Below are 24489 nucleotides of genomic sequence, written 5' to 3' on the forward strand. Positions count from 1 at the left end.
AAAAAAAAAAAAAAGGCGTAGATTCAAGAACTAACTAGAGTGTCTAGGTCAAGTAATGTCCGAGAGAGAGAGAGAATCGAAATACGACGGGCTTAGAAAGGAAGATGATCAAAGAAAACAACACCAGGCTCATGAGGCAAATTTGATAGAGAAAAGGTCGAGAATAATTATAAAAAATAAAAACATCATCAACAACAGCACTATATGTCGAGCCCCACCGCTTTGAATGTCAGTGACTTCAGTTGTTTTTCTCTCTCTCTTTTCATTTTTTTTTTTGGCTATACTCTTGTCATTTTTCTTAGGATTAAATATTGTTTACTTCATATACTTATAAGGTTTCATCGTTTCAATCTCTGACCTTCGAATTTCACCGAAAAAATCTCTGAACTCTCAATTTTCTCCCAAGTGGTCCCTGCCGTCAAAATTTTATGTTAAAGTTGCTGAAAATGTCTATTATGCCCTCACTTACTTTTTTTTTTTAATTTATTTTTACTCTCTCTTTTATTTCTTTTTTTCATTTCACCTCTTGAAGGTCTGTGGATTGGAACCATCTTGATGAGGAGATGAAAAGAAGTAGGTGAGAGAGCCGGAAGAAGAAGAGGTGACGAATTGGTGTTAGCTCAATGGTTAGAGCACCCACTACCTAATGACGAAGTTATGGGTTCAAGTCATCATGGGGATATGAGTGAAATCCTTTGATCCTCTTATAAAAAATAAAAAAGAAGAGGTAAAAAGAAAAAAAGAAAAAAATAATTAAAAAAAAAAGAGGAAGAGAAATATATATATTTTTTAAAGTAATTAAGCGTACAATAGACTTTTTAGTGGAAGATAACGGAGTTTTTGACGGATGCTTGACGGCAATGACTAATTGGGAGGAAATTAGGAGTTCAGAGATTTTTTAGGTGAAATTCGAAGGTTAGGGACTGAAACGATGAAACCCTATAAGTATAGGGAGTAAGCAGTATTTAACCCTTTTTCTTATCTATTTTTTGTATTCGAACTCAAGTAAAATTTAGCAATTGTGTCGATCTGTACAGATCAATGAGCTCGACATATAATGAAGGATAAATAGGAATCTGGTCACTGACATTGACAACAAGGTCATCGACACAATCTTTCGAAGCGACTATGCCATTATTTTAGTTTTCTTTTCCAATTGAGAGTGAGATGAAATGAATATTCCCATATTTGTCTACTCCACTGAGTTGCGGCTAGAAAGATCTCTAGCAAAGAAGATCAATTACATACTTGATTTCATAGTTATTCAAAGCGACTAATAGAAAATAGATAAATAAATAAATAAAAACACTCACTAAGACACACAATTGTAGTATGAGATGTTACTAGGGTTTCCAACAGAATTGCCATAAAATATAGTTATTTTCAATTTATGTAATACTGCCTCCAATTGCATCTTACCCTTATCTTTCCCTAGTGGGTTTGGGGAAAGAGTGAAGGCAAAGGAGGAGGGCGTTGCTGGTTCGCGAGTTAAATGAAAGATTGTAAGAAAGACTTTAGAAAATTTGATGATTTCACCTTATTTTTTGGTGAATCATTTTCCTTCTTTAAAATAATAAAGTTAACGGTTCAAATTTAATTGTCAATTTTCTTTTTTATCATATAACCAATTAGTTAACAATAAAGAGAGTTGAACTTATAACTTCTCATTTACATGCCAAACATATCTCAAACTTCTTGATCCCAGTGGCTGATCATCAAATAGACTGACTATCTGAGATATTCTTTTTACTTTATGTGCACGATTAGGAGATTTATATCATTGGACCAAATAGTTGTGGGCGGTTGCTGATTAAAAGTGGTATGGTAAGCAAATTACATGAAATTTGTACACACACATTCATAAAAACACTTGCTTTATAATCAAAACTTAGATATATGATCAAAGATATGAACATATACCTGGAGAAGCCATTGAGAATGATGAGCAAGCTCAACCTTCAATAAGCTAATTATATGAACTAAACGTCGCAGCATCTGAATTTGAGGATGAAAGATCGAAGGTAGTAGTATTGTCACCACCTCAATAAATATTTTATGTTTGTTAAGAATAAATTACTTTATTTGTGTGTTTTTTTAAATAATTTTTTTATATAAAAATAAACTTAATTTCAATAAAATGCAATTACAAACTGACCGCAATCACAGCACCTGGGCTTACAACTGCACCAACACATTACAAACTAAAACTAACTATCCCCTACTAACACTCCCATCCCAAGGGGTCGACTCTAGCCCGATAATCCATCTCTCCCAAATTGGAGTATAGACCCAGTGTCCACCCTCCTTACTAACAACAAAGCCTATATTAGATCAAAGCCTCGATCAATGAGAGATGCTGGCTTCTACTGCTCTCCACATCCAGTTACAGCGCACATCCCTTGCTCCTATAAGCAAGTTGGAGAGCGGCACACAAGTCTGGCCCCATAAGGCTAGCAGTCGACGTCATCTGGGTGGCGAACATTCTTTTCCTTGACGGGCAAAAAATCGGCACTGATTGAAGTTGTGATTGATGATAAGGATTGCTGATCTTTGCAGGCAGAGGCTAGGGTTGAGAGAGAGCATAGGTGAAGCTATACCTTGTTTGTGATGAAAAATTATGAAGAGGATTTCGACTTACCAATGAATGCGGACTGGAGCGGGAGCTGATCAGAAATGATCGAGAAGCTTTCTTTGAGCGTTAACTTTAGAATTGGACAGTCAACTCAAAGACAAGAGGGGTACATGCAAAAAGTCTTCGGATGCCTAAGTCAGTATATTTTTTAGTTGAGTGTAGATTAAAGAATCATAAGGAGATGCAATACTTGAATGTTGAGCCTCCTTTATATAGGCGATAACGTACTTGGGTGACAAATAGTTATTACCATACTTTTACGGTTGTATTTACTCATGCACTTATGATGACAATCATTGTTGCACTTATGACGGTTAATCACCTCGCACTTATGACGGATAATCACTGTGCACTTATAATTAAAATCATTGCGCACAATTATTATCGAACTTGTGACCGTAATCATTGTAGCTTTTATGGCCAACATTTACCGTCATATTAATGATCGAGTTGATTATCATAATTATGGGTCTATAATAATTGACCACCCCCACAATGCCCTAAAATTTCTCTTTAAACACTTGTTTTAAGAGCTCCAGATCCCTGGCTGCGTCAAATCTTGCCTTGAATATTTCCTCAAGCCCTAACCGCCCTGACTCATTTCTCGAGCCCTGGCCTCCTCGAATCTTTCCTTAGGCCATGGCCTCCTTGATTCTTTCGTCGAGGTGAAAAGTCATTTTCAACATGATGAGACATGGAATTGCCCCTATTTCCTTTTGAATATGATAAACAACGTTTTATTCTTTTTAGCTACCGGCCTTGGATATTTACTTTGGCCACCAGCCTTACTTATACATTTCAGCAACACTAGCCAAATATATATTTCGAATACAAAAGAAAGCGAAAAAAAAAAAAATGATTACTAAAGGAAATAACCCTAGTCTACGTTACCCGGACTCTTGTCTCTTTGGGGCTTGTATTCCGTCACTCACAATCCTTAGTGATAGAAATGAGATTCCCTGAGGTGCAGCTGCCGCCATCATTTTTTAGGGAAAAGTGGTTCCCATAGACGGTGCTACTTGTTGATGATGAAAAATTCTGAAGAGAATTTTGATTCACTAATGAATGCGGACTTGAGCGTTGACTTCGAAATTGGATCTTCAGCTAGAAGAGGAGGGGGTACCTGCAAAAAGCCCTCTGATGCCTAAGTCAGTATATTTCTTAGTTAAGTGTAGTAGAAAGAATCGAAATGAGATTCATTACCTGGATGTCGAGCCTGCTTTATATAAGCGATAATATACTTGGGCGACAAGTCACTGTACCCACTGTTTTAAATAACTCATGCACTTATGATCGCCATCATTGCTGCACGTAAGGACGGTTAATCATCGCGCACTAATGACAGTTAATAATTACGCACTTATAATTGTAATCATTACACACAGTTATTACCGTACTTATGACCGTAATCAAAGTTGCTTTCATAACCGACATTTACCGCCGTATCAATGATCGAGTTAATTGTCCTAATTATGGGTCTAGAAATTGACCACCCCCAACAATGCCTCCAAATTTTCTCTTTGGACACTCGTCCTAAGAAGAAATTTCCAAATCCCTTGCTGCGTCGAATCTTGCCCCGACTCTTTATTTTCTCAGGCTCTGGCCGCCCCGACTCTTTCCTTGGACCCTTGCCTCCTCGATTCCTTCCTCCAGGTGAACCGTCATTTTTAGCATGAGACATGAAATTGTCTCTATTTCGCTTATTAACGTTTTATTCTTTTTGACCAGCTGCCATGAATATTTACTTTTCAAAAACAAAAGTAACAAGGCACGGATTCACATTTCGACATTTACATTCACAACAAGAAGAGAAGTTAATAACGTAGCTCATATCGGGGCAAACAAGTATCGAACTTGCGACCTGACTGCAGCTACAACCTTCATATTAATGGACTCGATTTTAAACTCATCCTTGCAAGAAATCTGCTCGGAAGGTCCAAACGGTCTCCCTCTTCAAACCCTCTCCTCCAGGCTCAACCTCTCTCCGCCACTCCAACAACCCCTATGGGCGGCGCTACTCTCCGTCCCCGCCCTCAAATTCCACGCCCAAACCCAAAACGCCACCGTTTCGCACCTCCCCACAGACCCTTCAATCCAGTCGTTCCGCGACGCCGAGAAGCTCAACCTGAAGCTCGTCGCCGACCAGCCTCTCCGCAACAACTTCCTCGGCCTCTACGACGTCCAGTCCGCATCCGACACCATGTGCGAGTACCAACGCAAAACCCTAGAGCGCGTGGCCGCGGCTGGGTCATAGGGGATCACGCAGAGTCAACTATCCAAGGAGCTTGGGATTAGAGGTGAGAATTTCTTTTACAAATTGAGGAGGCTCGAATGTCAGGGCTTGATTGTGAAGAAACCATTGAATGATGATCATGATGATGATGCCAATGTGAGTGGGAGTACTAATGTAGTGTACTTAAATCGTTATGCAAAGCATTTAGGTCTAGGGTCTGAACAAAAAGCTGAGGTCACTAAATCTAAGGAGGAAGAGAATATGACTAAGAAGAGTGGTAATTTGATAGCGGAACTTCCGATTGAGCATCAAATTTACGAGCTAGTTAATGATGCGGGGTCAAGGGGGGTCATGGTGTTTAAGGTTGCAGAGAGGCTGGGAATTGATAGGAAAGAGAATAGGAAGAGGATTGAAAGTTTGTGCTCCAAGTTTGGGATGATAATGGATAAAGAGAAATGCGGAAAGACCAAAGTGTATCGAGTTTGGGCACCTGGGAAACGTAATGCTGAATCAGCTAATGCAATTCTGAATGAGTCTGAAAATGTTACTCAAAGTAAATTTAATGAAGATGTTCTTCGTGGGTCCGTTCAGAAAGGTGATACAGCAATAAATGATGTCTCATCAGGAATGCCACCTGCTGTGGAATGTGCTAGGCCCAGAAGGGGAAAAAGTGTACTTGAACCATCACAGGTCCTTGTTCTTATCCATTATTTTCAGAACTTTTCCTGGTCATCTTATTATTATCTTCGTTTCTGTATGTATGTTTCATGGCTTGCTCAGTGTTGATTGAGTATGATGAGCATAACTGGTCTTGACAGCATATGTCGGATTACACTTTAACTTCATTCATTAGAGGTAGTCATTCACAAAATATACAGACTTCTGGTTCATGCATGTATTCTCCTGTACATTGTAACTTGTAATGCTACTTACTGTAGCTTGATGCGTGTTATGATACGTGCGTAAAACATCTTAATGGATTCAGGATAAAGGGGATGAACGTCAATCTCTGGGAATTAGAAGCCCTTTGCAGAAAAGAAAGAGATCTTCTGAAGCAGCTTCTGTAAAGTTTATAGAAGTTGATGGTGTAACTGAGCACCAACCTGGACCAAATGAAGATGGTGAGGCGAGGTGTGCTTTATCAAAGTCAAAATCAACATGTCAAAGAAGGTTTTTATGGACAGAGGAGACTGATAGGTAAGGGAATAAGATGTGTAATATAATTATAGCTGTAAAAACTAATTATCTTAGGCTAGCTGTAAAGTCAATAAGGAAGCTACTATACAAAATGTCATGTTGACCATAAGAGCAATCTAACAAAGCTAGAAATGCATTCATTCATGTATTAAAAGCATGGGAGAATCATGGGTTTATTGGATATGAGAAGCCAACAGTCAATATTACATCAAAGCTTTAGTCAAGGAATCATGGATCTTGCACTTATGCACATCATCGTTTTGGCTTAGGATAGTGACTGATGCCTGGACATAGAAATATTTCATTAGTTGGAATGAAATATGAAAATACAATAGTAATTCATTCTTCTTCTTTCTTTCAGTTCTTTTTCTTTTTTTTCTTTCTGGTTTATACTGCATGAAGAGTCTCCATGGTTTAAGACATGCATGCTGTTTGTTCTATGAATTTGCTGGTATCTTTGTTCGTTTTATGTAACCTAATTTTTACCTATATCTTTCATTTTTATACCTTCAGGCAATTAGTTATCCAATATGTAAGACAGTGTGCAACTCTTGGGACAAAATATCATCACCAGATAAATTGGGCTTCACTTTCTGACCTTCCAGCGCCTCCAAGTACCTGCAAAAGAAGAATGTCATATCTGAAGCTCAGTAATGGAAAATTTAGAAAATCTTTAATGACACTGTGTAACATGCTCAGTAAACGGTATGTAAAGCTCCTGCAGAAAACCCAGAACAGGCCATTTTACCAAGATGATTGTGGATCACTTTTGCAAGGTTCAACAGAGGAGGGTTGTAAACAGAATTATCCTCTCAGTGACCATGGGACAGGTCTTCAGGAAGAACAATGGGATGACTTTAATGACAAAAATATTAAAGAAGTGCTTGGTCAGATACTTCACTATGTGAGGTTGACTAAATCTGTTGCCTCCAAAAGATGTGGAGATTCCTGCGAGGAGGGTTCAGAACTCAATGCTAATGCTGAAGATGTAAGTATGCTTTTCCTTACACCTTTGCTTATACTTCATATTACTCTGCTTTTGAAAATGTCATGTCTGAAATAAATTTTAGTGAAGCATTAGTTGGCTTGGCCAGTGTGCTATATGATTCTTCATAACCTATGTATGTGGCTCTTTCTCTGTCTCTACATCAGTCTAGATTATATTGAGTTTGAATTCTTGCTTCGCTCTTTTCTAGTGATTCATCTAGTTTTAGTTTTGGCAGATTGTTTTAGACTTTAGATAACAAAACTGTGCTAGATCTTAGGTTTTGTGGATTTTTGGATTAAATGATTGACATTGAATGAACTGAATCCCAAGCTACCTGCAGATCATGTTAGTCTTGTAGCTAGAGTGATGAGCACGCAGATCTACAAGTGTTCCATTTTTTTTCTTTATAAAGTTTAAATTTCTAATGTTCTGTATCCAATTGTGTCCATGTTCCTCATCTATTGCTATGCACTTAATTAATATATTTTTCTTCTGGTGGACGTTCATTTTCCCAGGTTGGAGGCAGTGATTGTGAACCTTTGTCTCTCTCACCTCAGGTCTTCCCCAATATTTGCAAGTCACCATTTCCAACTGATTCTGGCAAGAGAGCTGCCAAATTTGCTCATTGGCTCCACAAAAGAGATAGAGATCTTATGGGAAGGGGGCTTGATCTTCCTACAGATATACAGTGTGGTGAATTTTTTCATATGTTTGCTCTAGTTTTTTCAGGTGAATTGTCAATCTCCCCATGCTTGCCAGATGGAGTGGGAGAAGCAGAAGATTTGAGAAGCTCAAAACATAAAATTGGTAGGAATAAACATTCGGATGCTAAAAGACTAAAATCCTTGGTTGCAGAAAGTGAGATTATTTCCCGTCGAGAAAAAGGTTTCCCGGGTCTCATGGTATCTATATGTCGTACAGCATCTTCTAAAGCCTATTGTGAAAATTTGTTCAAAGATGATGATACTCTAGGTGGTGACAAACATTTTGGTGAAAATTATCAGCAAGACAGTACTTCAGGTGTGAATCAGATGAGAGAAAACCTCAATTCAGGCATTGTTATCCCTGTGGCAGAGACTTGTAGTGAGTCACCTGGCGGAGGTATCCTCCATCCTGGAAATTGTGATATTATTGGAACTCTTTTGATAGGGAAAACAAATATGAATGTTAATGATGCCCATAATGTGACTATTCTTAATTCTCCTAAAGAGGTTGATGAGCGTCTGTCTGAAAAACTAACTAGCGGTGTGGAAGGTAAAGTTATCTCACCTAGAGGAGATTTTGATGAATGTTCTAAACTCTCTTCTGATGAATTATGCGTACCACTTCATCCTTGGATAAATGGGGACGAGACCATCAACAAGACTATCTACAAGGGGTTCATGCAACGTGTTTTTGGGATTGTGATGCAAAACCCCGGGATATTAGAGGGTGAAATTATCCGTAAGATGGATGTACTGAATCCGCAGAGTTGTAGAAAATTGTTGGTGGAGATGATTGAAGCAAAACATCTTCATGTCAGGACAATGCGCCAAGCCACATTGAATGCCCCCCCAGCATTTCTAGGGAACCTGTTTGGAAGCAGCCTCACCCAATCAAAGGTGGTTTTCCGTAGGCATCTCTTTGCAAATTCCATGAGCGCGTTCTTGCTATAGTGATGCTTTAGCTTTGTAGAACAGTGAAAGTACATTGTAATTAGCATTCCTATTCTGTATAGTGAAAATACATTGTAGTGAAGAAACTTAACACTAACAAGTACTGTATATAGGTAAACTCATGAATTATCATGAATGTTTGACAATATGACATTAATATGGATAGACTGCTTTGTGGATTCAATGGTTGAGGCATAAATTTTACACTATTAATTCAGGTGATTACAATACATTATTCGCACTTTAGCTTCCAAATCGGTGTGCAATGATTCTTCTTTTTTCCTGGTTACGTAGAAAAACTATTGATCTTGACTTTTTCTGGTCTTGTTCTATCAAGCATGTACGGCCCTAATTTTAATTTTAATCCTAATCCTAATCCTAATCATCCATGCTCTTCTTTACCGACATCTTAGAGAAACACGTTGTTTTCTGTGAAATATATCAGAGACGACATCATAAGAATGGCCTATCTAGCTTGTTCCAGAATGCCAGATCTCAATTCTCAAACTGTACCTTTCTCTTCTCTACCTAAAAATGGAACAGCAGAAAGTGAGAGCGGGTGTGAACGCGGCTATTAAAGGAAAAAAAAAATTTAAAAACCAGAAAAAGCCAAACTGATCATGAGCCTTTAGACCAAAGCATGTCAGTCCGCACTGACGAAGAAAACGTTAAAATTTTGGCGGGGAGGGACCAACCACCTCCTTTCCTCAATTCCATTTTGGTCCATAAACGTGACCACAAATAGCTCACCCAAAATTTATTTGAATTACACGTGGTTCCCTTTCCCGACAACACGTGTCATCGAAAGCATATCCCCACCTGGGATTCTTGTTCTCCGACTTCTCCCTCGCTCATCCGGATCAGATATTTTTGTTCCGGGGGGCCGCCGGGGGAAGAGATATTTCCAGGCAACTCGACACGTGGCGCTTCTTATGTAATGCCTCGATTCGATATCCCACCATCTCAGCAATAACAAACCAACACGCGTCTCCACCGCGAATGGTCACATGACACGTTACTCTGCGCTCGCGGGAAATAAGGTAGCGAATTACCCACTCCAATAGGGACACGTGGCCATGTACTGTGCTCTCGGGTTTTGCTATATATAATCGAGGAAATAGCACGACGCAAAAGCGGAGGGGTTCGATTTCCAGAAAAATGAGTGCGAGGCAGCGAGTGAGGGCGAGTCAGGGCTCCGACTCGGGCGAGTTGGGGATTCACAACGAGCGCGTGCTTTATCTCGTCTTCGAGTCCATGAAATGGGACATCCACGCGCTCTGCTCCACCGCCTCCGTCAACCGGAAGCTGCGCGCCGTCGTCAACCGCCTGCTCTGGCGGGAGGTCTGCCTCTACCGCGCGCCGCGGATGACAGCAACCTTGACGAACGGCGTCCTCAACGGGCGGATCGGCGGCGGGTGGCACACGCTCGCCAAGCTCATGTTCTTCTGCTGCGGCTGCAAGCCGACTCGGCATTTCAAGCTGAGTCAACCCACCCCGGGTCACCGGGTCAAGGCGTCGCGGTTCTCGAAGACCTCCGGCCAGAGCTTCCTGTCGAAGAACTGCCGGGGGGACCTGCTCTACGTCAGCGACATGTGCGAGCACCAGACCGGGGATAAGGAGGAGGATCACCTGGGGATCTACCGAGGGGTGTTTCGGGGATTTCACAGGTCGAGGACGATGGCCTGCTTGATCGAGCGGCGGGTGAAGCTGGAGGAGAGCGTCATATGCCCTTACTGTGGGGCCCGCGTGTGGAGCATGACCGCGGCTCGGCTCGTCCCCAAGAGCGCGGCGCGGCGGCTCGGCTCGCACGACGGGGCGTTGGAGTATTTCGTGTGCGTGAACGGGCACTTGTACGGCAGTTGCTGGCTGGTGCCGTTGTCGTCGGATGAGGATGAGGATGAGGATGAGGTGGAATATTATTCGGACGGGCGTCGTAGAATTACCTACGACGACCGTACGGCGACGAATGGAAGCCTTGGATCGATGGGAGAGGAGGTTGTGGAGGACTAGTGGATGTGTGATTGCTTTGTTTGCACTTGTGGAGATGAATAGTTAGCCGTCGTTTATTTTTATTTTTATGATCCACGTCGTTGATGACGTGGAAATAGATTAGCATAACTTAGGCAGACGTGTAAACTGTTTGATTTTTATTTTTGTGGGATTTATAAATGCATAATGCAAGTCAAGTCAGTCCTTTTGCTGGACTTGTTTTACCTTATGTATGTTTGTTTCCTGGCTCAATTTTTTGGTAGAGAGTGCGAGATATAATAGGGGGTTCTATTTAAATCTCTTAATTTGCTATCTAAATCTCTCCTAATTTTTGTAAAATTTTATTTCCTATTTTACTCTTTTGGAAAACTATGTTGAGTTATCTAAGGAGATCTTCTCTCTCAATTTTACCGAATTGCAGACATCATCAGTAAATCCCTTTCCACTTAACTACAAGCCAAAGAGATTAATCAACAAGCTTTTTTCTTGTTCAACCTAAGCCCTGCATAACCGGAAATGCGTAGCTTCCATATACATTGAAACTTGTTCTCAAATCTAAGATTGAATTATGACCCAGCAGCTCAAGTAATTTGGCTGGGCTAATGTTTAGATGGAAGAAAAACATGAAAAATGGTTGGGCTGAGCTCGAAATTAAAGGAAAAAATAAAAAATCTGAACTTCTAGAGCAAATCAACGTGTTGGGATGATTGTTTCTTTTATATACAAAAATATAATTACAAAAACAATAAGAGTTGAAGTTTTCTTTGACGTAATTATGCTCTGGGCAAACTCAATTGATCAAGTAATTATGAACTCATTACATCTTAAAATTTGCAAATCCCATGATGTATGTAAAGATTGAATATTGGCCAGAATTCATGCTTTAATCGAAGAGCGAAAGATTCTGTCATCAAGAGTAGTATGAGAGCCAATAACAAAACAAGAAGAGTTGAAATTTTATTTTATTATTTTATTTTTTTTTAAAAATTCTGCAACCATAGTTCCCTAGCCTTGAAATGAGTTTTCTTTGACGTCTTGCGCTCTGGGCACCAATGGGTCTTGGTGTAGTTCCTTAATTATAGAGTTATGTATCTACTGGGTCGTATAGTTTTGAATTCTTTGATGTCTTTGTTGGTCGCTTTGCTGCTGAAATAAAGTTTGGGTACTTCAATACCGACAATACGTTGCCAAAGGTGGATTCTTATTGTTCTTTCAAGTCTTGTGGCTGACAAAGAAGGCATCAGCGTCAGCGTAGGTGAAGCAAAAGTAAAGGTTCAGAAATGGAGGTCTCTGCTAACTGTTATATTCAATTGTTTTTCTTAATAGAGGGTAAAACGGGAAAATAATTTTTACAAAAATTAATAGAGGTCTAGATAGCAAATTTGGAAATCTAACTAGAACCACCCATATATGAATAATAGGATTTGTGTTGCTTTCTAGCTCCTACCTCAGCTGATTTTAAAGTCTAATGAATACGTTGTCTCATTTTAAGAAATTCTTACATAAAGCAAACGTATTACGTGGAGATGGGGTTACCAATCAAAATTTAAAAAAATTTAAGTGTGTTTTGAAATTATCTTATTTTATTAAAATGAATACCCAAAACACTCCTCAGCATGTGCAAGGATTAGATCAATTTACATCTTATATATTTCAAATTAAGCAATAGTCATTTTCTTAAATTCTTTGGACCTCTAACCCTAATCAACTCCAACGAGTCCAATCAATGCTCATGATTTTCGTAACCAACAAATGCATCATAAATAAAGCTAAGCAACTGATTTTCCTATATTGGTTTTGTAACCAACCTTTGTAGGTCGAAGCTGCATACCCAAATTTGCAACTCGAATTTTCTCACACCGACATCTTAAATGACCATATAGAAGCTAGAAAAGTTGAGCCCAAAAATCTCAGCATCACAACTTCAACATATATACCCAAAAATCTTGGCATCACAGCTTTAACTTTAATCGATCCTCATTTATTGTCATCAAGCCTCAAGAAAATATCACATGGCACAAGTACGAGAGTGAAGAATTTTGTTGCAATTATATAAGCCCGTTGAGATCCTCCACAAAACAAAAGAACCAGTAGACACGACTGTGAATGTCTCTAAGATATGAATCAAAAGCAATCTATGGTTGTAAGAGACACGTCATCGGGATTGAAATCAAGAGGGTGTGTTCTTAGTTCAGAACTCACACTTGAAATATGCCAATGTAGTCTCAAGGTGCTGGAGACGAATAGAGTTTGTTAGTGTTGTCATCCTCTATCTAGAGTGTTTTTTTTTTTAAAGGGATAATGACTATTTACACAATTTTAGGATAAAAATTACCCATTTACACAAACATTCTAATAGATTGCTCATTTACCCAAACACTCTAAGAGATCATTTCCTTAATACCCAATTAATTATTTTTAATTCATTTTTATTTATTTTTGGGACGTTTTTGCCCTCTCCTTCTTTGTCACTTAGAGAGAGAAGTCACCGGACTCCCGCGATCGGTCACGGGTCACCGGAATCCCTAATCCGGCTACCGGACTGGTGACCAGATTCCGGCGTCTGAATTTATTGTCCCATAATAATACCCAGCAATCATATTATTGCCCCCCAATAATCATATTATTGTTCCCCAATAAACATATTATTATCCGTCAATAATCATATTATTGCCCTCCAGTAATCATATTATTGCCCCCAATAAACATATTATTACCCCCCATAATCATATTATTAACCCTCCATAATCATATCATATCAGTTAATAATCAGTGCATTAAGTCACGAATCACAAAAACTACCATGCAGATGTTATTATAGTACATAACTGGCATTAAGATATCATTTTCTGCATATTTTGTCGATAGCCTATGGCAGTATGGCACTGTGACCTATGGTTTGACCAAAAAAAAAAAAAAAGACAGGTTGTGGTCATCATTCCTCCTCTTCTTCCCACCCACTCTAACCCCAGTAACACCCAACACTCACTGGTGCTGCAGTTCCCGACCCATCAACCCATTCGTTCCCATGGTTTCCAGCATAACCACTATACCTTCTTGTAATTGAAACCCAGAATCCACATTCTGACCAACAATATATTGGTAACTGTCAACCTTCACTATGACTCTCCTACCGGAACCTAAACCGGAACTCAAACCCGGAATAGCTGATAAGAACGACGTCACCGACAAGATAGCACCGATAAGACCTCCGAAGCTTTTCGTCGCCGCATCTCTTCTTCTTCATCATCGTCGTCGTCTTCGTCGAGATGGGAAGAGTTGGCGAAATAAAGGTTGATGGGACCGGACCGACTGACCACACGGTGGAGAAGGGAGCAGCGATCTCCTGCATCACGGAGATCTCCGTCCCTAACCGGCCGCCTCATCAATCAGCGTCCATTCCTCGTTCGGCGGAGATGGTGGTGAACTCGGCATCTTCGAGGCCGATGGTGGTTGGTGAACTCGGCATCTTCGCAGCTGACAGTGGTTGCTGAGTCGAGTTGGCCAGGAGAGAGAGAGAGAGAGAGAGAGAGAGAGAGAGAGAGAGAGAGAGAGAGAGAGAGAGAGAGAGAGAGAGAGAGAGAGAGAGAGAGAGAGAGAGAGGGGGAGGGGGGATCAGTTTGTAGAGAGAGATAGAGGAGAGAGAGTGAAGCTGTAATTTTTTAATTAATTGAAGGTTAAAATTGAAATTTAATACTGAATTGGGTTAATGAGTTTAAAAAACTATTAGTGGAGTAAGTGAACAATTTTTTTTAATCTAATCTGAGCGCATTTCAGTTTTGATTAAAAAAATAGAACAATAAGAACAATATCAAAAAATAATTTTGATAGAAAATAATTGTGGGGTAATGTGGTCAAATAACAGATTCAAATATGCCACGTATGATATACTTAACGTTACACGCGTAAGTGCAGCGAGGCCAAACACACCTCCGAGCTTATTGCCGCCATCGAACGGCTCTCTCCATTCTGCTTCCTTTCCTTCCCAAACTGATCCATTCTCTCTGCAATTTTCGATTCTCCCTTCAATCAACCTCATCTTCAATTCCCATTCAACCCGAACCGCCGCACCGGCCGACGCTTATCTACATTATACAGGTAACTAATTCATCATGCATGCAATTCTACTGCATTCGCTTTTGTGTACGAAAAATATGCCAGAAAATGAAACTCGTGTTGCCTCTGATCACATACATTTCGTTTAGAACAATGTGACTGCATGCACGGATGCATTTGATGTTCGTGGAAAAAGTCCTCGGTGATCAGAGTTGGGATTTTGGTTGTTGTAAATTGCAGGAGGGAGGAGGAAGTTATATATATTGAGTATCCGAAATGGCGGATCTTCTAGAAATCCTGACGTCAGCAGGTATTAACCTGGCGACGGCATTGGGGTTCCTTGTGGCGTTTGCTTTGCTGCGGCTTCAGCCCATCAACGACAGAGTCTACTTCCCGAAATGGTACCGAAAAGGGATCAGAGGGAGCCCGACGAGCTCCGGGACTTTTGTCAAGAGGTTTGTCAACTTGGATGCCATGACCTACATCAAGTTTCTGAATTGGATGCCTGCAGCACTGAGGATGCCGGAGCCTGAGCTCATTGATCACGCCGGGCTAGACTCTGCTGCTTACATTCGGATTTATGTACTTGGGTAATCTCATTAATTCATGAATCATAATGCATGATGGTTAAGTGTAGTAGCTAATATCATTGTCACATGACTGTTGTTGAGTTAATGACACTATTTGCAGCTTGAAGATATTCTTCCCCATTACTGTTCTTTCACTTGCGGTTTTGATTCCTCTCAATTACACGAACGACACGCTGGAAAAATCCAAGGAAGTAGAATACAGCGACATTGATAAAATCTCAATATCCAATGTCCCTACTGCATCTCTTAAGTGAGTTTGTTTGTTTGTTTTTTTTTTTTAATTGTTTGGTTAACTAGTACAACGTTCAAAGAGGAAATGTGATGATCATACTTTCCAAATATGGAAATTCTGTTTATCTTCTAGGTTCATTGGACATCTCATATTGTCTTATGTCTTCTCAATTTGGACGTGCTTTGTTTTATACCACGAGTACAAGACAGTGGCTACTAAAAGGCTTCAATTTTTAGCATCTCAAAAACGCCGTCCAGATCAATTTTCGGTGAGAGCATTTACTTTAGTGGTCTATTTTGTTTCTTTAATGTGCCACTGAAACCAGTAATGTATAAATCGATCAATATGTTTCATGAATGCATAAGCATTTGTTAGTCCCCTATTACAATCTACCTCATAGTCTCATAGCTTGCTGCTTATCCTATTCATTCTGTGTCCCCAACAGGTTCTTGTGAGGAATGTACCGCCAGATCCTGATGAATCAGTCAGTGAGCATATCGAACACTTCTTTTGCGTAAACCATCCCAACGACTATCTTACACATCAAGTATGCAACTCGATCTATTGACTTGTTTTGATTGTATTAGTTTGACTGATGAAGGAACCAGCATTGGTCACATCATAAATTGACCATTCAGAAGTCACTTATGAAAGCAAAGATGGGATGTTTTATAGATCTGCAGTTATTTCTAAGTGATACTACAACTTTGATACTGTTTCTGTTTTTAAAATTATTTTCAGGTTGTATATAATACAAATAAACTTGCAAAGTTGGTTGCACAGAAGAAGAGTTTGAAAAATAGGTTTGTGTACTACCAAAATAAGTATGAGAGAAATCCAGAGAAATCAAGGCCTACTACAAAGGTTTCTTTCTTTACTTGATAAAATAATTTAATTATAAATATCTTTAATTTTTCATTGAGAGTGCCATTTTGATAATAGAATCATCTCTATTGAGTTCATCATCTCATATCCCATTAGACAGGTTTCTTGGGCCTGTTGGGAGACAAAGTGGACGCAATTGATTACTACACAACTGAGATTGAAAAGTTGAGCGAAGAAGTGAGTATTGATTAATGTAGTATTTCTGATATGTTTAGTGTTATCACTTTGTCTTTGTGTATTTTCTTTCCAAAGACATTACTGTAAGGGTTCATTTCTTGTAAAGTTTTTTCCTATTTGTCATGTCATGATGTCATATAGAACCTCTTTTACTGCTTTTGTTGTTACGGGTGGGATTTCTAAGCATGTTGAAGAGGAGGCAGAAATTTAAAACAGCGTGACAAATTGTACAATAGAATTAATTTGTGGAAGGTTTGTGAAAGTTTCAATGTGGGTGTCAAACAGAGTACTTGTGACGAGCAACAAAAGAAAAGAAAAAAACTCAAGTCTTACGGTTAGTGAAATTCAACAGCTACATTATGACACCCAGTCTTGTTCTGGTGTTCAAAATTGACAAAATGAAACTTTTGGGAAAACAATGTTATGCCTCCTTAGTCGTACCATTCCTTTGTACTAGTTTATAATAATCCTGTGCTTTTTACATGTGCTAGCTAGCTAATATATATCAATGCCAATAAATTTTCACTGTTCTTCCTAAAATGAATGAGAAGTGAGTATTTGATTTCCTGTTCTAGATGCATAATAATGTAGCTTTCATGCAGGAGAAAAAAGAAAGAGAAAGAGTTGCGAGTGATCCTGAAGCCATAATGCCAGCAGCATTTGTTTCATTCAAATCGCGATGGGGAGCAGCCGTATGTGCTCAAACTCAGCAATCAAGTAATGCTACCATCTGGTTGACAGAGTGGGCTCCTGAGCCACGTGACATCTATTGGAGAAATCTTTCAATTCCATACGTTGAACTCAATGTGCGGAAACTGCTCATGGCTGTTGCTTTCTTTGTTCTCATTTCCTTTTTTATGATTCCAATAGCATTCGTCCAAACTCTAGCCAACATTGACAATCTTAAGAAGGCCCTTCCTTTCTTGAAGCCAATAATAGAGAAGTGTGTGCCTATTTCATGCTTTTAGTGATTGTTTTCTTTTGTAGAAGTGCTATCTAATTTTACGGCCTAATAATGTGTTTCAAATCTTGTCCTTCAGGAAGCAAGTTAAGTCTGTCATCCAAGGATTTCTTCCAGGAATTGCATTGAAGATATTCCTTGCTATACTTCCTATGATTCTAATGCTCATGTCAAAGATAGAGGGTTATACATCACTCTCATCTCTGGATAGGAGATCTGCTGCGAAGTATTATTTATTCATACTTATCAATATGTTTCTGGGAAATATTGTTGCAGGAACAGCATTTGAGCAGCTTGAGGAATTTACTAGCCAGGCCTCATCAGAGTAATAATCTGCAATCTTTCAAGAAAACATATATATTAGGAAAAAAAAGCAACTATATACATCTCACAACTCCCAAATTATGTGCAGTGGAACTCAACTTTGTTGAGATCTTAATGAAGCATGATCTAGCATGTATAAATTATTGATATGTGTTAATATACTTTACTTTTTCCCTTTGTCTATCAAACGACAGTAATTTTTTCTTATGGTATGTTATATTCTGTTGTGTTGATCTCAAACACCTCTTTTAACAAGTAGAAATCAGTATCTCTGAAGCCATCAGCCACAGTTGCTTTTTTTGAATGTAGACTTGGAATTCTCACTTTATCTTTTCATGAAGAGATAATCTTACAGGAAACATACTGCTGATTTTGTAGATATTTAAAAACTATTGGGAGGACCATGCCAATGAAAGGCACATTTTTCATCACTTATATAATGGTTGATGGTTGGAGTGGAATTGCTGCAGAAATCATCAGATTGGTTCCGCTAGCTCTATACCACTTCAAAAACACATTTTTGGTTAAGACAGAACAAGATAGGGAGGAAGCAATGAATCCTGGTTCCTTGGCATTTGCTACAAATGAACCTAGAATACAGTTCTATATGTTGCTGGGCCTTGTATATTCTGTTGTCACTCCTTTACTTCTTCCATTTATTCTTATCTTCTTTGCTTTTGCCTACGTGGTTTTCCGTCACCAGGTGGGTTATACTACTTCTCAGTCAGGCTCAAAATTCTGGTCTATCATCTTCTGCTTATCTCATTGTTTACATGTTACTAATCGTTTTTGTCCCCTTCTTGCCAGATTATTAATGTCTATGATCAGAAATATGAGAGTGGTGCAGCCTTTTGGCCGCGTGTGCATATGCGTGTAATTATTGGCCTAATCGTATCCCAAGTCCTTGTAATTGGACTATTTAGCACATTAGATGTGCACTATTCAACATATATTCTCATTCCACAACCTATTTTGACATTCTGGTTCTATAGAGTCTGCAAGGGTCGTTTCGAACCAGCATTCGTGACATTTCCTTTACAGGTCAGATTGAATTTTCCAGTACAAAGTTCCTTTGGTTATACATTTACTTCCGGTTTAGTCATTGCACACACCTTTTGTGTAAACTGCTATGATGCGAGTGATATATCTTTGCATGCTTTCCACATTCCGGTGTGGTGACATCTCTAGAACTTTGCAAAGTCAATTCCTCTCCAGAGGTTTCTGGAATGCTAATAAAGTTACTCAAATCTTTCCTTATGTTCTTAAACAAATCTGTACACATACTAATAAAGTTTACTGCATGCATGCTTCTTTCTAATAGCAACAATTGTAAGACCTTTTTGCTTTGCGTTGATTATTGTATCGTATTCTCAATGCGCAGGATGCAATGGTAAAGGATACAGTTGAACGAGCTACTGAACCAACCTTGAATTTGTTGGCCTATCTTAAGGATGCTTATGTACATCCTGACTTCAAGGGAGGGGAGATGTACAAACCCGAAGCCATTGACGAAGAAGAGAGAAATCCTCTTGTTCCTACAAAGAGAACATCTCAAATGGCATCTCAAACTGGTAGTAAACACGAGTCTGAAGGCTCTGAAGGACCTTTTTTGAAATCTTAGGAAACCCCTTCTTTTATTCTATACCTTTAAATGCTAGTGTTCTGTTTTCTACATGTTCTTGTAGTTGCACCAGGATCATATCATATTGACATATTCCTCCTCAAGTCTATAATAGGAAATATAATGTACTCGAAAATCATTGATCATATACACTGTCAAGTGAGAGTGATTTGACATGTTTACTAACTTCTTAAGAGAGCAGTGGAGATCAGTAATTCTCACCAGTTACCTAACCCAAATTTTGTCCTGAAGAAAATAAGATCAATATTTGTTTTTACTTTATTAAATATAATATCATAATTAATAGAATATCTTGAATAAAGCGGTCATGTCACGTAGTAGGTTCAAAGTTCAAACAATCAAAGAACTCAATCAAAATCCTTAATTCCAAAATCTCATATATTGCCATACTTTCGCTCTCACATGTAGTACTAAAATTATCTTTAATACTTAACAATTTACATACATGGCGAGTTACGATTTAACAGTCATCAAAGCTACTAACACTGTACTGAAAATCTTCTTCATACAGTCACCGTCAAAACTCCAAAATCACACATGCATACTTTTCATTTGTTTTGTTGAACTCAAGATCTCTACCGATAAAAATGGAGATTTACGTCACTAAATCAAATATAAATAAATATTTTGAAATTTTTTGCTTTCTTAAAATATCCTTTCTTTTATTAATAGCTCACTGCTTCACCGATCAATTCAAACTCGATTAGCTTTGCTGCGCTGTGCGGCTCTTATAGCTTCACGTAAAACGACGACATCTCCCACCTCTACCCTTTTGTTTTCTTCCTCCTCCTGTACTCTGCCATCGCTCTCTGTTTCTCTCTGATCATTTCCAGTCTCATTTTTCACTCAGCAAATCCAATGATGTAAGTTCAGTACCTCTCACATTTCTTGTGTTTCAATCATTCTTGATCTGGGTGTTATATTTTTGCTGCTGATGAACTTTGTATCGGTTAAAGTTTGTAAATTTATATGTGAATGATGAACACCCATCATTGAGAATTGGGTTTCACTTATTTTCATGATTTACATTGATGTTGATTATTATGACCCTCTTATGGATTCCATTCTTTTTGTGACCGGATAGGTTTATTTTCATAATGTTATCATTGCAATTGTATGTTACAGCATGAAAATCAGGATTCTTTAAACAATACCAGTGATTTGGGAATTTGGTCCTGCTCATTTATCATTATTAGATTCAACTTGATGATACTTGGAGATAATGATCTGCTAGGATCTAATATTAGGTTGATTTGTGGAATTCATGAACAGTTATTGAAAATTGGTACGTTTCATTGGAACAGAACACACGTTCGCATTGATTAGGGAGATCTTCTTGGTTGCAATATCTGTTTGGGATTGTCCAGTGCTGTGACTGTAGATGGCAATGCTACCGCTGTCAATCACACTACAGGCCTGTTGTTGGGCCTGTGGAACCACTGAATCGTCTAAGCTGACAGCCACTACTCATTATAGAGACAGAAACAAAACTACGCTCGGTTTGGTAAAATTGGACGCGGAGAGAAAGCTAGTTTTTGGAGGATTTGTGCAGAGTTTCACACAAAGTTTGCCGCGGGGTTGTCACTCCAGAGTGCAAGCTACATCAGGAGTTTCTATTGAACCAATGGAGCAGAAGTTTACCACTGGTACTGAAGAAACGGATAAGGTATCAACTTATCTATTTAGGACAGAAAATGGGGATCTGGTGAATGTGTTTGTTAGAAATAATACTGTCAACTACAGTGTGTATGTTGAAGTTTCATCATTACAATTGTCCAGCAGTGCTGACAGGCTAGTCCTCAGTTGGGGCATGTATAGAGCTGATTCATCCAGTCTCATGCCTTCAGACTTTATCGAAACCCCATTTATAGAGACTTCTTCGGGCAGTTTTACTCTTGAATTGGAGTTTGAGGCTAAACAAACCCCTTTCTATCTCTCATTTATTGTGAAATCTCTGGCAGATGCAAATTTGAGTGGTTTGGAAATAAGAAGCCATAGGAAGACAAATTTCTGTGTCCCAGTTGGTTTCGGTCGAGGTTATCCTACTCCATTGGGTCTTTCCTTTTCTAGTGATGGTTCCATAAACTTTGCCATTTTTTCGAGAAATGCAGAAAGTGTGGTTTTATGCTTGGACGATGACCCCACTGCTCAGAAGCCTGCTCTGGAGCTTGATCTAGATCCATATGTCAATCGATCAGGTGACATATGGCATGTGTCATTTGAAAGTGCATGGACTTTTGTGAGCTATGGCTACAGATTTAAGGGGACCCTTCTGAGAAACACAAATAGCTTCGATGAAGGGGATATTCTTCTGGATCCATATGCTAAGGTCATTGATGAATCTATCCCTAATAATAAAGGAACAGGGTCGAAGTTAGTTGGAAGACTATGTGAGGAACCTGTGTTTGACTGGGATGGTGATGTTCGACCTCACCTGCCAATAGAGAAACTGATGGTTTATCGGTTGAACCTGACACGTTTTACTGAGCACAAGTCTAGTAAGCTACCTACTAATGTAGCAGGTACGTTTTCTGGTTTGACAGAAAAGTTGGATCAATTTAAAGATTTGGGTGTGAATGCAATTTTGTTAGAGCCAATTTTCCCATTTGATGAGGAAAAAGGTCCATATTTCCCTTGCCATTTTTTTTCACCAATGAATTGTTTTGGACCATCTGGGGGCCCTATAGCAACTATCAACTCGATGAAAGAGATGGTGAAAGAGTTTCATGCCAATGGAATAGAGGTCCTACTGGAAGTTGTTTTCACCCATACTGCTGCGGGTGAAGTGCTGCAAGGAATCGACACCTCATCTTATTATCATGCAAGTACAGCTAAGGATTTGGAAGCAAGAAATTCTTTGAATTGTAACCATCCCATTGTGCAGCAAATGGTATTAGATAGTCTTCGATACTGGGTGACTGAGTTTCACGTCGATGGTTTTTGTTTCATAAATGCATCATCTCTGTTACGTGGGGTTAACGGTGAATACCAATCTCGCCCACCTTTGGTTGAAGCAATTGCTTTTGATCCACTACTGACAAAGACCAAGTTCATTGCAGACTGCTGGGACCCTCATGAAATGGTACCAAAGGAAACTCGTTTTCCTCATTGGAAGAGATGGGCAGAAGTGAATGCAAGATTCTGCAATGATGTAAGAAACTTTTTGAGGGGTGAGGGTCTTCTTAGTGACCTTGCTACACGGCTTTGTGGGAACGGGGACATCTTTTCAGATGGGCGAGGCCCAGCATTCTCTTTCAATTTTATTTCCAGAAATTCTGGTCTTCCTCTTGTGGACCTTGTTAGTTTCAGTGGCAGTGAGTTAGCTTCAGAACTGAGTTGGAATTGTGGGGAAGAAGGGCCTACAAGTAAAACTGCTGTACTAGAAAGACGCCTTAAACAAATCCGTAATTTTCTGTTTATCTTGTATCTTTCATTGGGAGTCCCTGTTCTTAACATGGGAGACGAGTGTGGACAATCTTCAGGTGGTTCCCCTGCATACAGTGACAGAAAATCTTTCGACTGGAATGCAATGGAAACAGGTTTTGCTACTCAAACCAGACAATTTATTGCATATTTAAGTTCATTCAGGAGGAGGCGGAGTGATCTTCTTCAGAAGAAGCACTACTTCAAAGAAGAAAATATTGACTGGTATGGGAGTGACCAATCGTTACCGAGGTGGGAAGACCCTCTGTGCAAATTCCTTGCCATGAGGTTGAAGGCAGACCAAGATGAAGTGGAGAACCAATTGACCAACGAATATGCTGATTTAAGGGGTGACTTGTTTGTAGCCTTCAGTGCAGCTGAACAGTCGGAGACTGTTATTCTACCTCCACCCCCAGAAGGTATGGCATGGAGACGTTTGGTTGACACGGCTCTCCCATTTCCGGGATTTTTCTCAATTGATGGTGAGCCTATCATTGAGCAAATGGAGGGTTTATTTTCTTATGCCATGAAGTCTCACAGTTGTGCTCTTTTTGAAGCCAGAAGATTGTAGTGACCTCTACTTGCCTTTCCTACCGCCTTGTAAATTTACTACTTATCCACTTTCTTTCCCTTGTAAATTATTATTTCTGGCACCTTAATGTTTCATAGGGCATTCGATAATAAGGCATTGAAGTGCAGCGGAGTGGCACATAGGTACTGCTGTAAATCGCCTGTAAATTATCATCTTTTCTTGTAATGCTAGCAACTTTTGATTACAGCAATAAAATAGTTGTCATCATGCATCATGTATTCATAATCTGAGATGAGCTATACACTTTTACATCGTTGGTTACATCAGATGATTCATAGTGAAATGATTATTCTAGAGGTAAGAAGTTAATTGGGGCCGTGTTAGTTGATCTTGAATACAACAGATTTGGTTCTCTCTGACCTTCCGCACACAAATAGTTCGTTGTCAAAGTCAAATGTGAATTTTAGTTTTGGTTTTAATGGTGGGAAAACTTTTCTGATAGATGATTCTTTAGCAAAGGTCGTATCTAAATATTGTTTTTGGTTTAACCATGAGAACACATTTTCTGAAGAAGTGTTCGTCGGCAAATGTCATATGTCAATTTAGTCTTTTGAGATTATATTTTAAGTTTATTATTGATGAATCATGGGAGACCTCTTGGTAAGCCAAAGTTAAAGAATTTAAGCTCCAGAATCTCGATAGGGTTTCTCCACCACTTAACGTTATGGGTCATTGGAACATGATTGCAGACATACCTCACAGTGGAGGCCAAAGTCTCTTAAAGTTACATGGAAGCTCGCTGCTTCAAAAGGTCTCTTAAGGTTTTCAATAATTGGTCACTTTGCATCAAAATGGTGCTCATGGATGCTTCCTTTAGTGCATTGCAAGGTTATGTCTGCTGCCATTGGCGACACTCGAATAGTGCAATTCTTGTGCAAATGACATTACCATTTCATATCATACATCCTGACAT

The 24489-nt window shown here is 39.2% G+C and overlaps 5 protein-coding genes across 7 annotated transcripts; all 5 read left to right on the forward strand.

The window, feature by feature from the left end:
- The first annotated feature begins 4484 nt into the window (after positions 1-4484).
- Positions 4485-4913, forward strand: LOC112170240. Its single transcript, XM_024307449.2, has one exon. It carries the CDS (start codon positions 4521-4523, stop codon positions 4884-4886), a length of 366 nt encoding a protein of 121 aa, XP_024163217.1. The 5' UTR covers positions 4485-4520; the 3' UTR covers positions 4887-4913.
- Positions 4914-5093: 180 nt separating this feature from the next.
- On the forward strand, positions 5094-8886 carry LOC112170239. Its single transcript, XM_024307448.2, has 4 exons — positions 5094-5555; positions 5851-6062; positions 6576-7050; positions 7566-8886. The coding sequence occupies exons 1-4, from the start codon at positions 5127-5129 to the stop codon at positions 8703-8705; spliced, it is 2256 nt and encodes a 751-aa protein (XP_024163216.1). The 5' UTR covers positions 5094-5126; the 3' UTR covers positions 8706-8886.
- A 929-nt stretch (positions 8887-9815) lies between these two features.
- Positions 9816-10925, forward strand: LOC112170241 (EID1-like F-box protein 3). The gene has a single exon (XM_024307451.2). The coding sequence runs from the start codon at positions 9864-9866 to the stop codon at positions 10713-10715; it is 852 nt and encodes a 283-aa protein (XP_024163219.1). The 5' UTR covers positions 9816-9863; the 3' UTR covers positions 10716-10925.
- Positions 10926-14627: 3702 nt separating this feature from the next.
- On the forward strand, positions 14628-19746 carry LOC112168755 (CSC1-like protein At4g02900). 2 transcript variants are annotated; one of them, XM_040509507.1, is made up of 12 exons: positions 14628-14792; positions 14900-15340; positions 15441-15590; positions 15705-15840; positions 16018-16119; positions 16314-16436; positions 16554-16634; positions 17237-17577; positions 17675-17920; positions 18298-18622; positions 18727-18960; positions 19301-19746. In XM_040509507.1, the coding sequence occupies exons 2-12, from the start codon at positions 15027-15029 to the stop codon at positions 19538-19540; spliced, it is 2292 nt and encodes a 763-aa protein (XP_040365441.1). In that variant the 5' UTR covers positions 14628-14792; positions 14900-15026; the 3' UTR covers positions 19541-19746. The 2 variants fall into 2 exon arrangements, with proteins under 2 accessions (XP_040365441.1, XP_024161430.1); XM_024305662.2 differs by having other exon boundaries at positions 14629-14792; positions 14991-15340.
- Positions 19747-20245: 499 nt separating this feature from the next.
- LOC112174517 (isoamylase 2, chloroplastic) lies at positions 20246-23790 on the forward strand. Of its 2 annotated transcripts, none has more exons than XM_024312298.2 (2): positions 20246-20424; positions 20834-23790. In XM_024312298.2, exon 2 carries the CDS (start codon positions 20943-20945, stop codon positions 23553-23555), a length of 2613 nt encoding a protein of 870 aa, XP_024168066.1. In that variant the 5' UTR covers positions 20246-20424; positions 20834-20942; the 3' UTR covers positions 23556-23790. The 2 variants fall into 2 exon arrangements, with proteins under 2 accessions (XP_024168066.1, XP_024168065.1); XM_024312297.2 differs by having other exon boundaries at positions 20866-23790.
- Positions 23791-24489: the final 699 nt, after the last annotated feature.

The sequence above is a fragment of the Rosa chinensis genome, chromosome 6 (assembly GCF_002994745.2).
Source record: "Rosa chinensis cultivar Old Blush chromosome 6, RchiOBHm-V2, whole genome shotgun sequence".
NCBI lineage: Eukaryota > Viridiplantae > Streptophyta > Magnoliopsida > Rosales > Rosaceae > Rosa > Rosa chinensis.

What these genes read in the sequence shown, in the direction of transcription:
- LOC112170240 (XM_024307449.2), top strand. Translation starts at nt 4,521, where the DNA reads ATGGACTCGATTTTAAACTCATCCTTGCAAGAAATCTGCTCGGAAGGT.
- LOC112170239 (XM_024307448.2), top strand. Translation starts at nt 5,127, where the DNA reads ATGACTAAGAAGAGTGGTAATTTGATAGCGGAACTTCCGATTGAGCAT. An exon ending in TGGACAGAGGAGACTGATAG is followed by an intron (nt 6,063 to 6,575) that starts GTAAGGGAATAA and finishes TTATACCTTCAG; the next exon opens with GCAATTAGTTATCCAATATG. An exon ending in TCAATGCTAATGCTGAAGAT is followed by an intron (nt 7,051 to 7,565) that starts GTAAGTATGCTT and finishes TCATTTTCCCAG; the next exon opens with GTTGGAGGCAGTGATTGTGA.
- LOC112170241 (XM_024307451.2), top strand. Translation starts at nt 9,864, where the DNA reads ATGAGTGCGAGGCAGCGAGTGAGGGCGAGTCAGGGCTCCGACTCGGGC.
- LOC112168755 (XM_040509507.1), top strand. Translation starts at nt 15,027, where the DNA reads ATGGCGGATCTTCTAGAAATCCTGACGTCAGCAGGTATTAACCTGGCG. An exon ending in ATTCGGATTTATGTACTTGG is followed by an intron (nt 15,341 to 15,440) that starts GTAATCTCATTA and finishes CACTATTTGCAG; the next exon opens with CTTGAAGATATTCTTCCCCA. An exon ending in ACGACTATCTTACACATCAA is followed by an intron (nt 16,120 to 16,313) that starts GTATGCAACTCG and finishes AATTATTTTCAG; the next exon opens with GTTGTATATAATACAAATAA.
- LOC112174517 (XM_024312298.2), top strand. Translation starts at nt 20,943, where the DNA reads ATGGCAATGCTACCGCTGTCAATCACACTACAGGCCTGTTGTTGGGCC.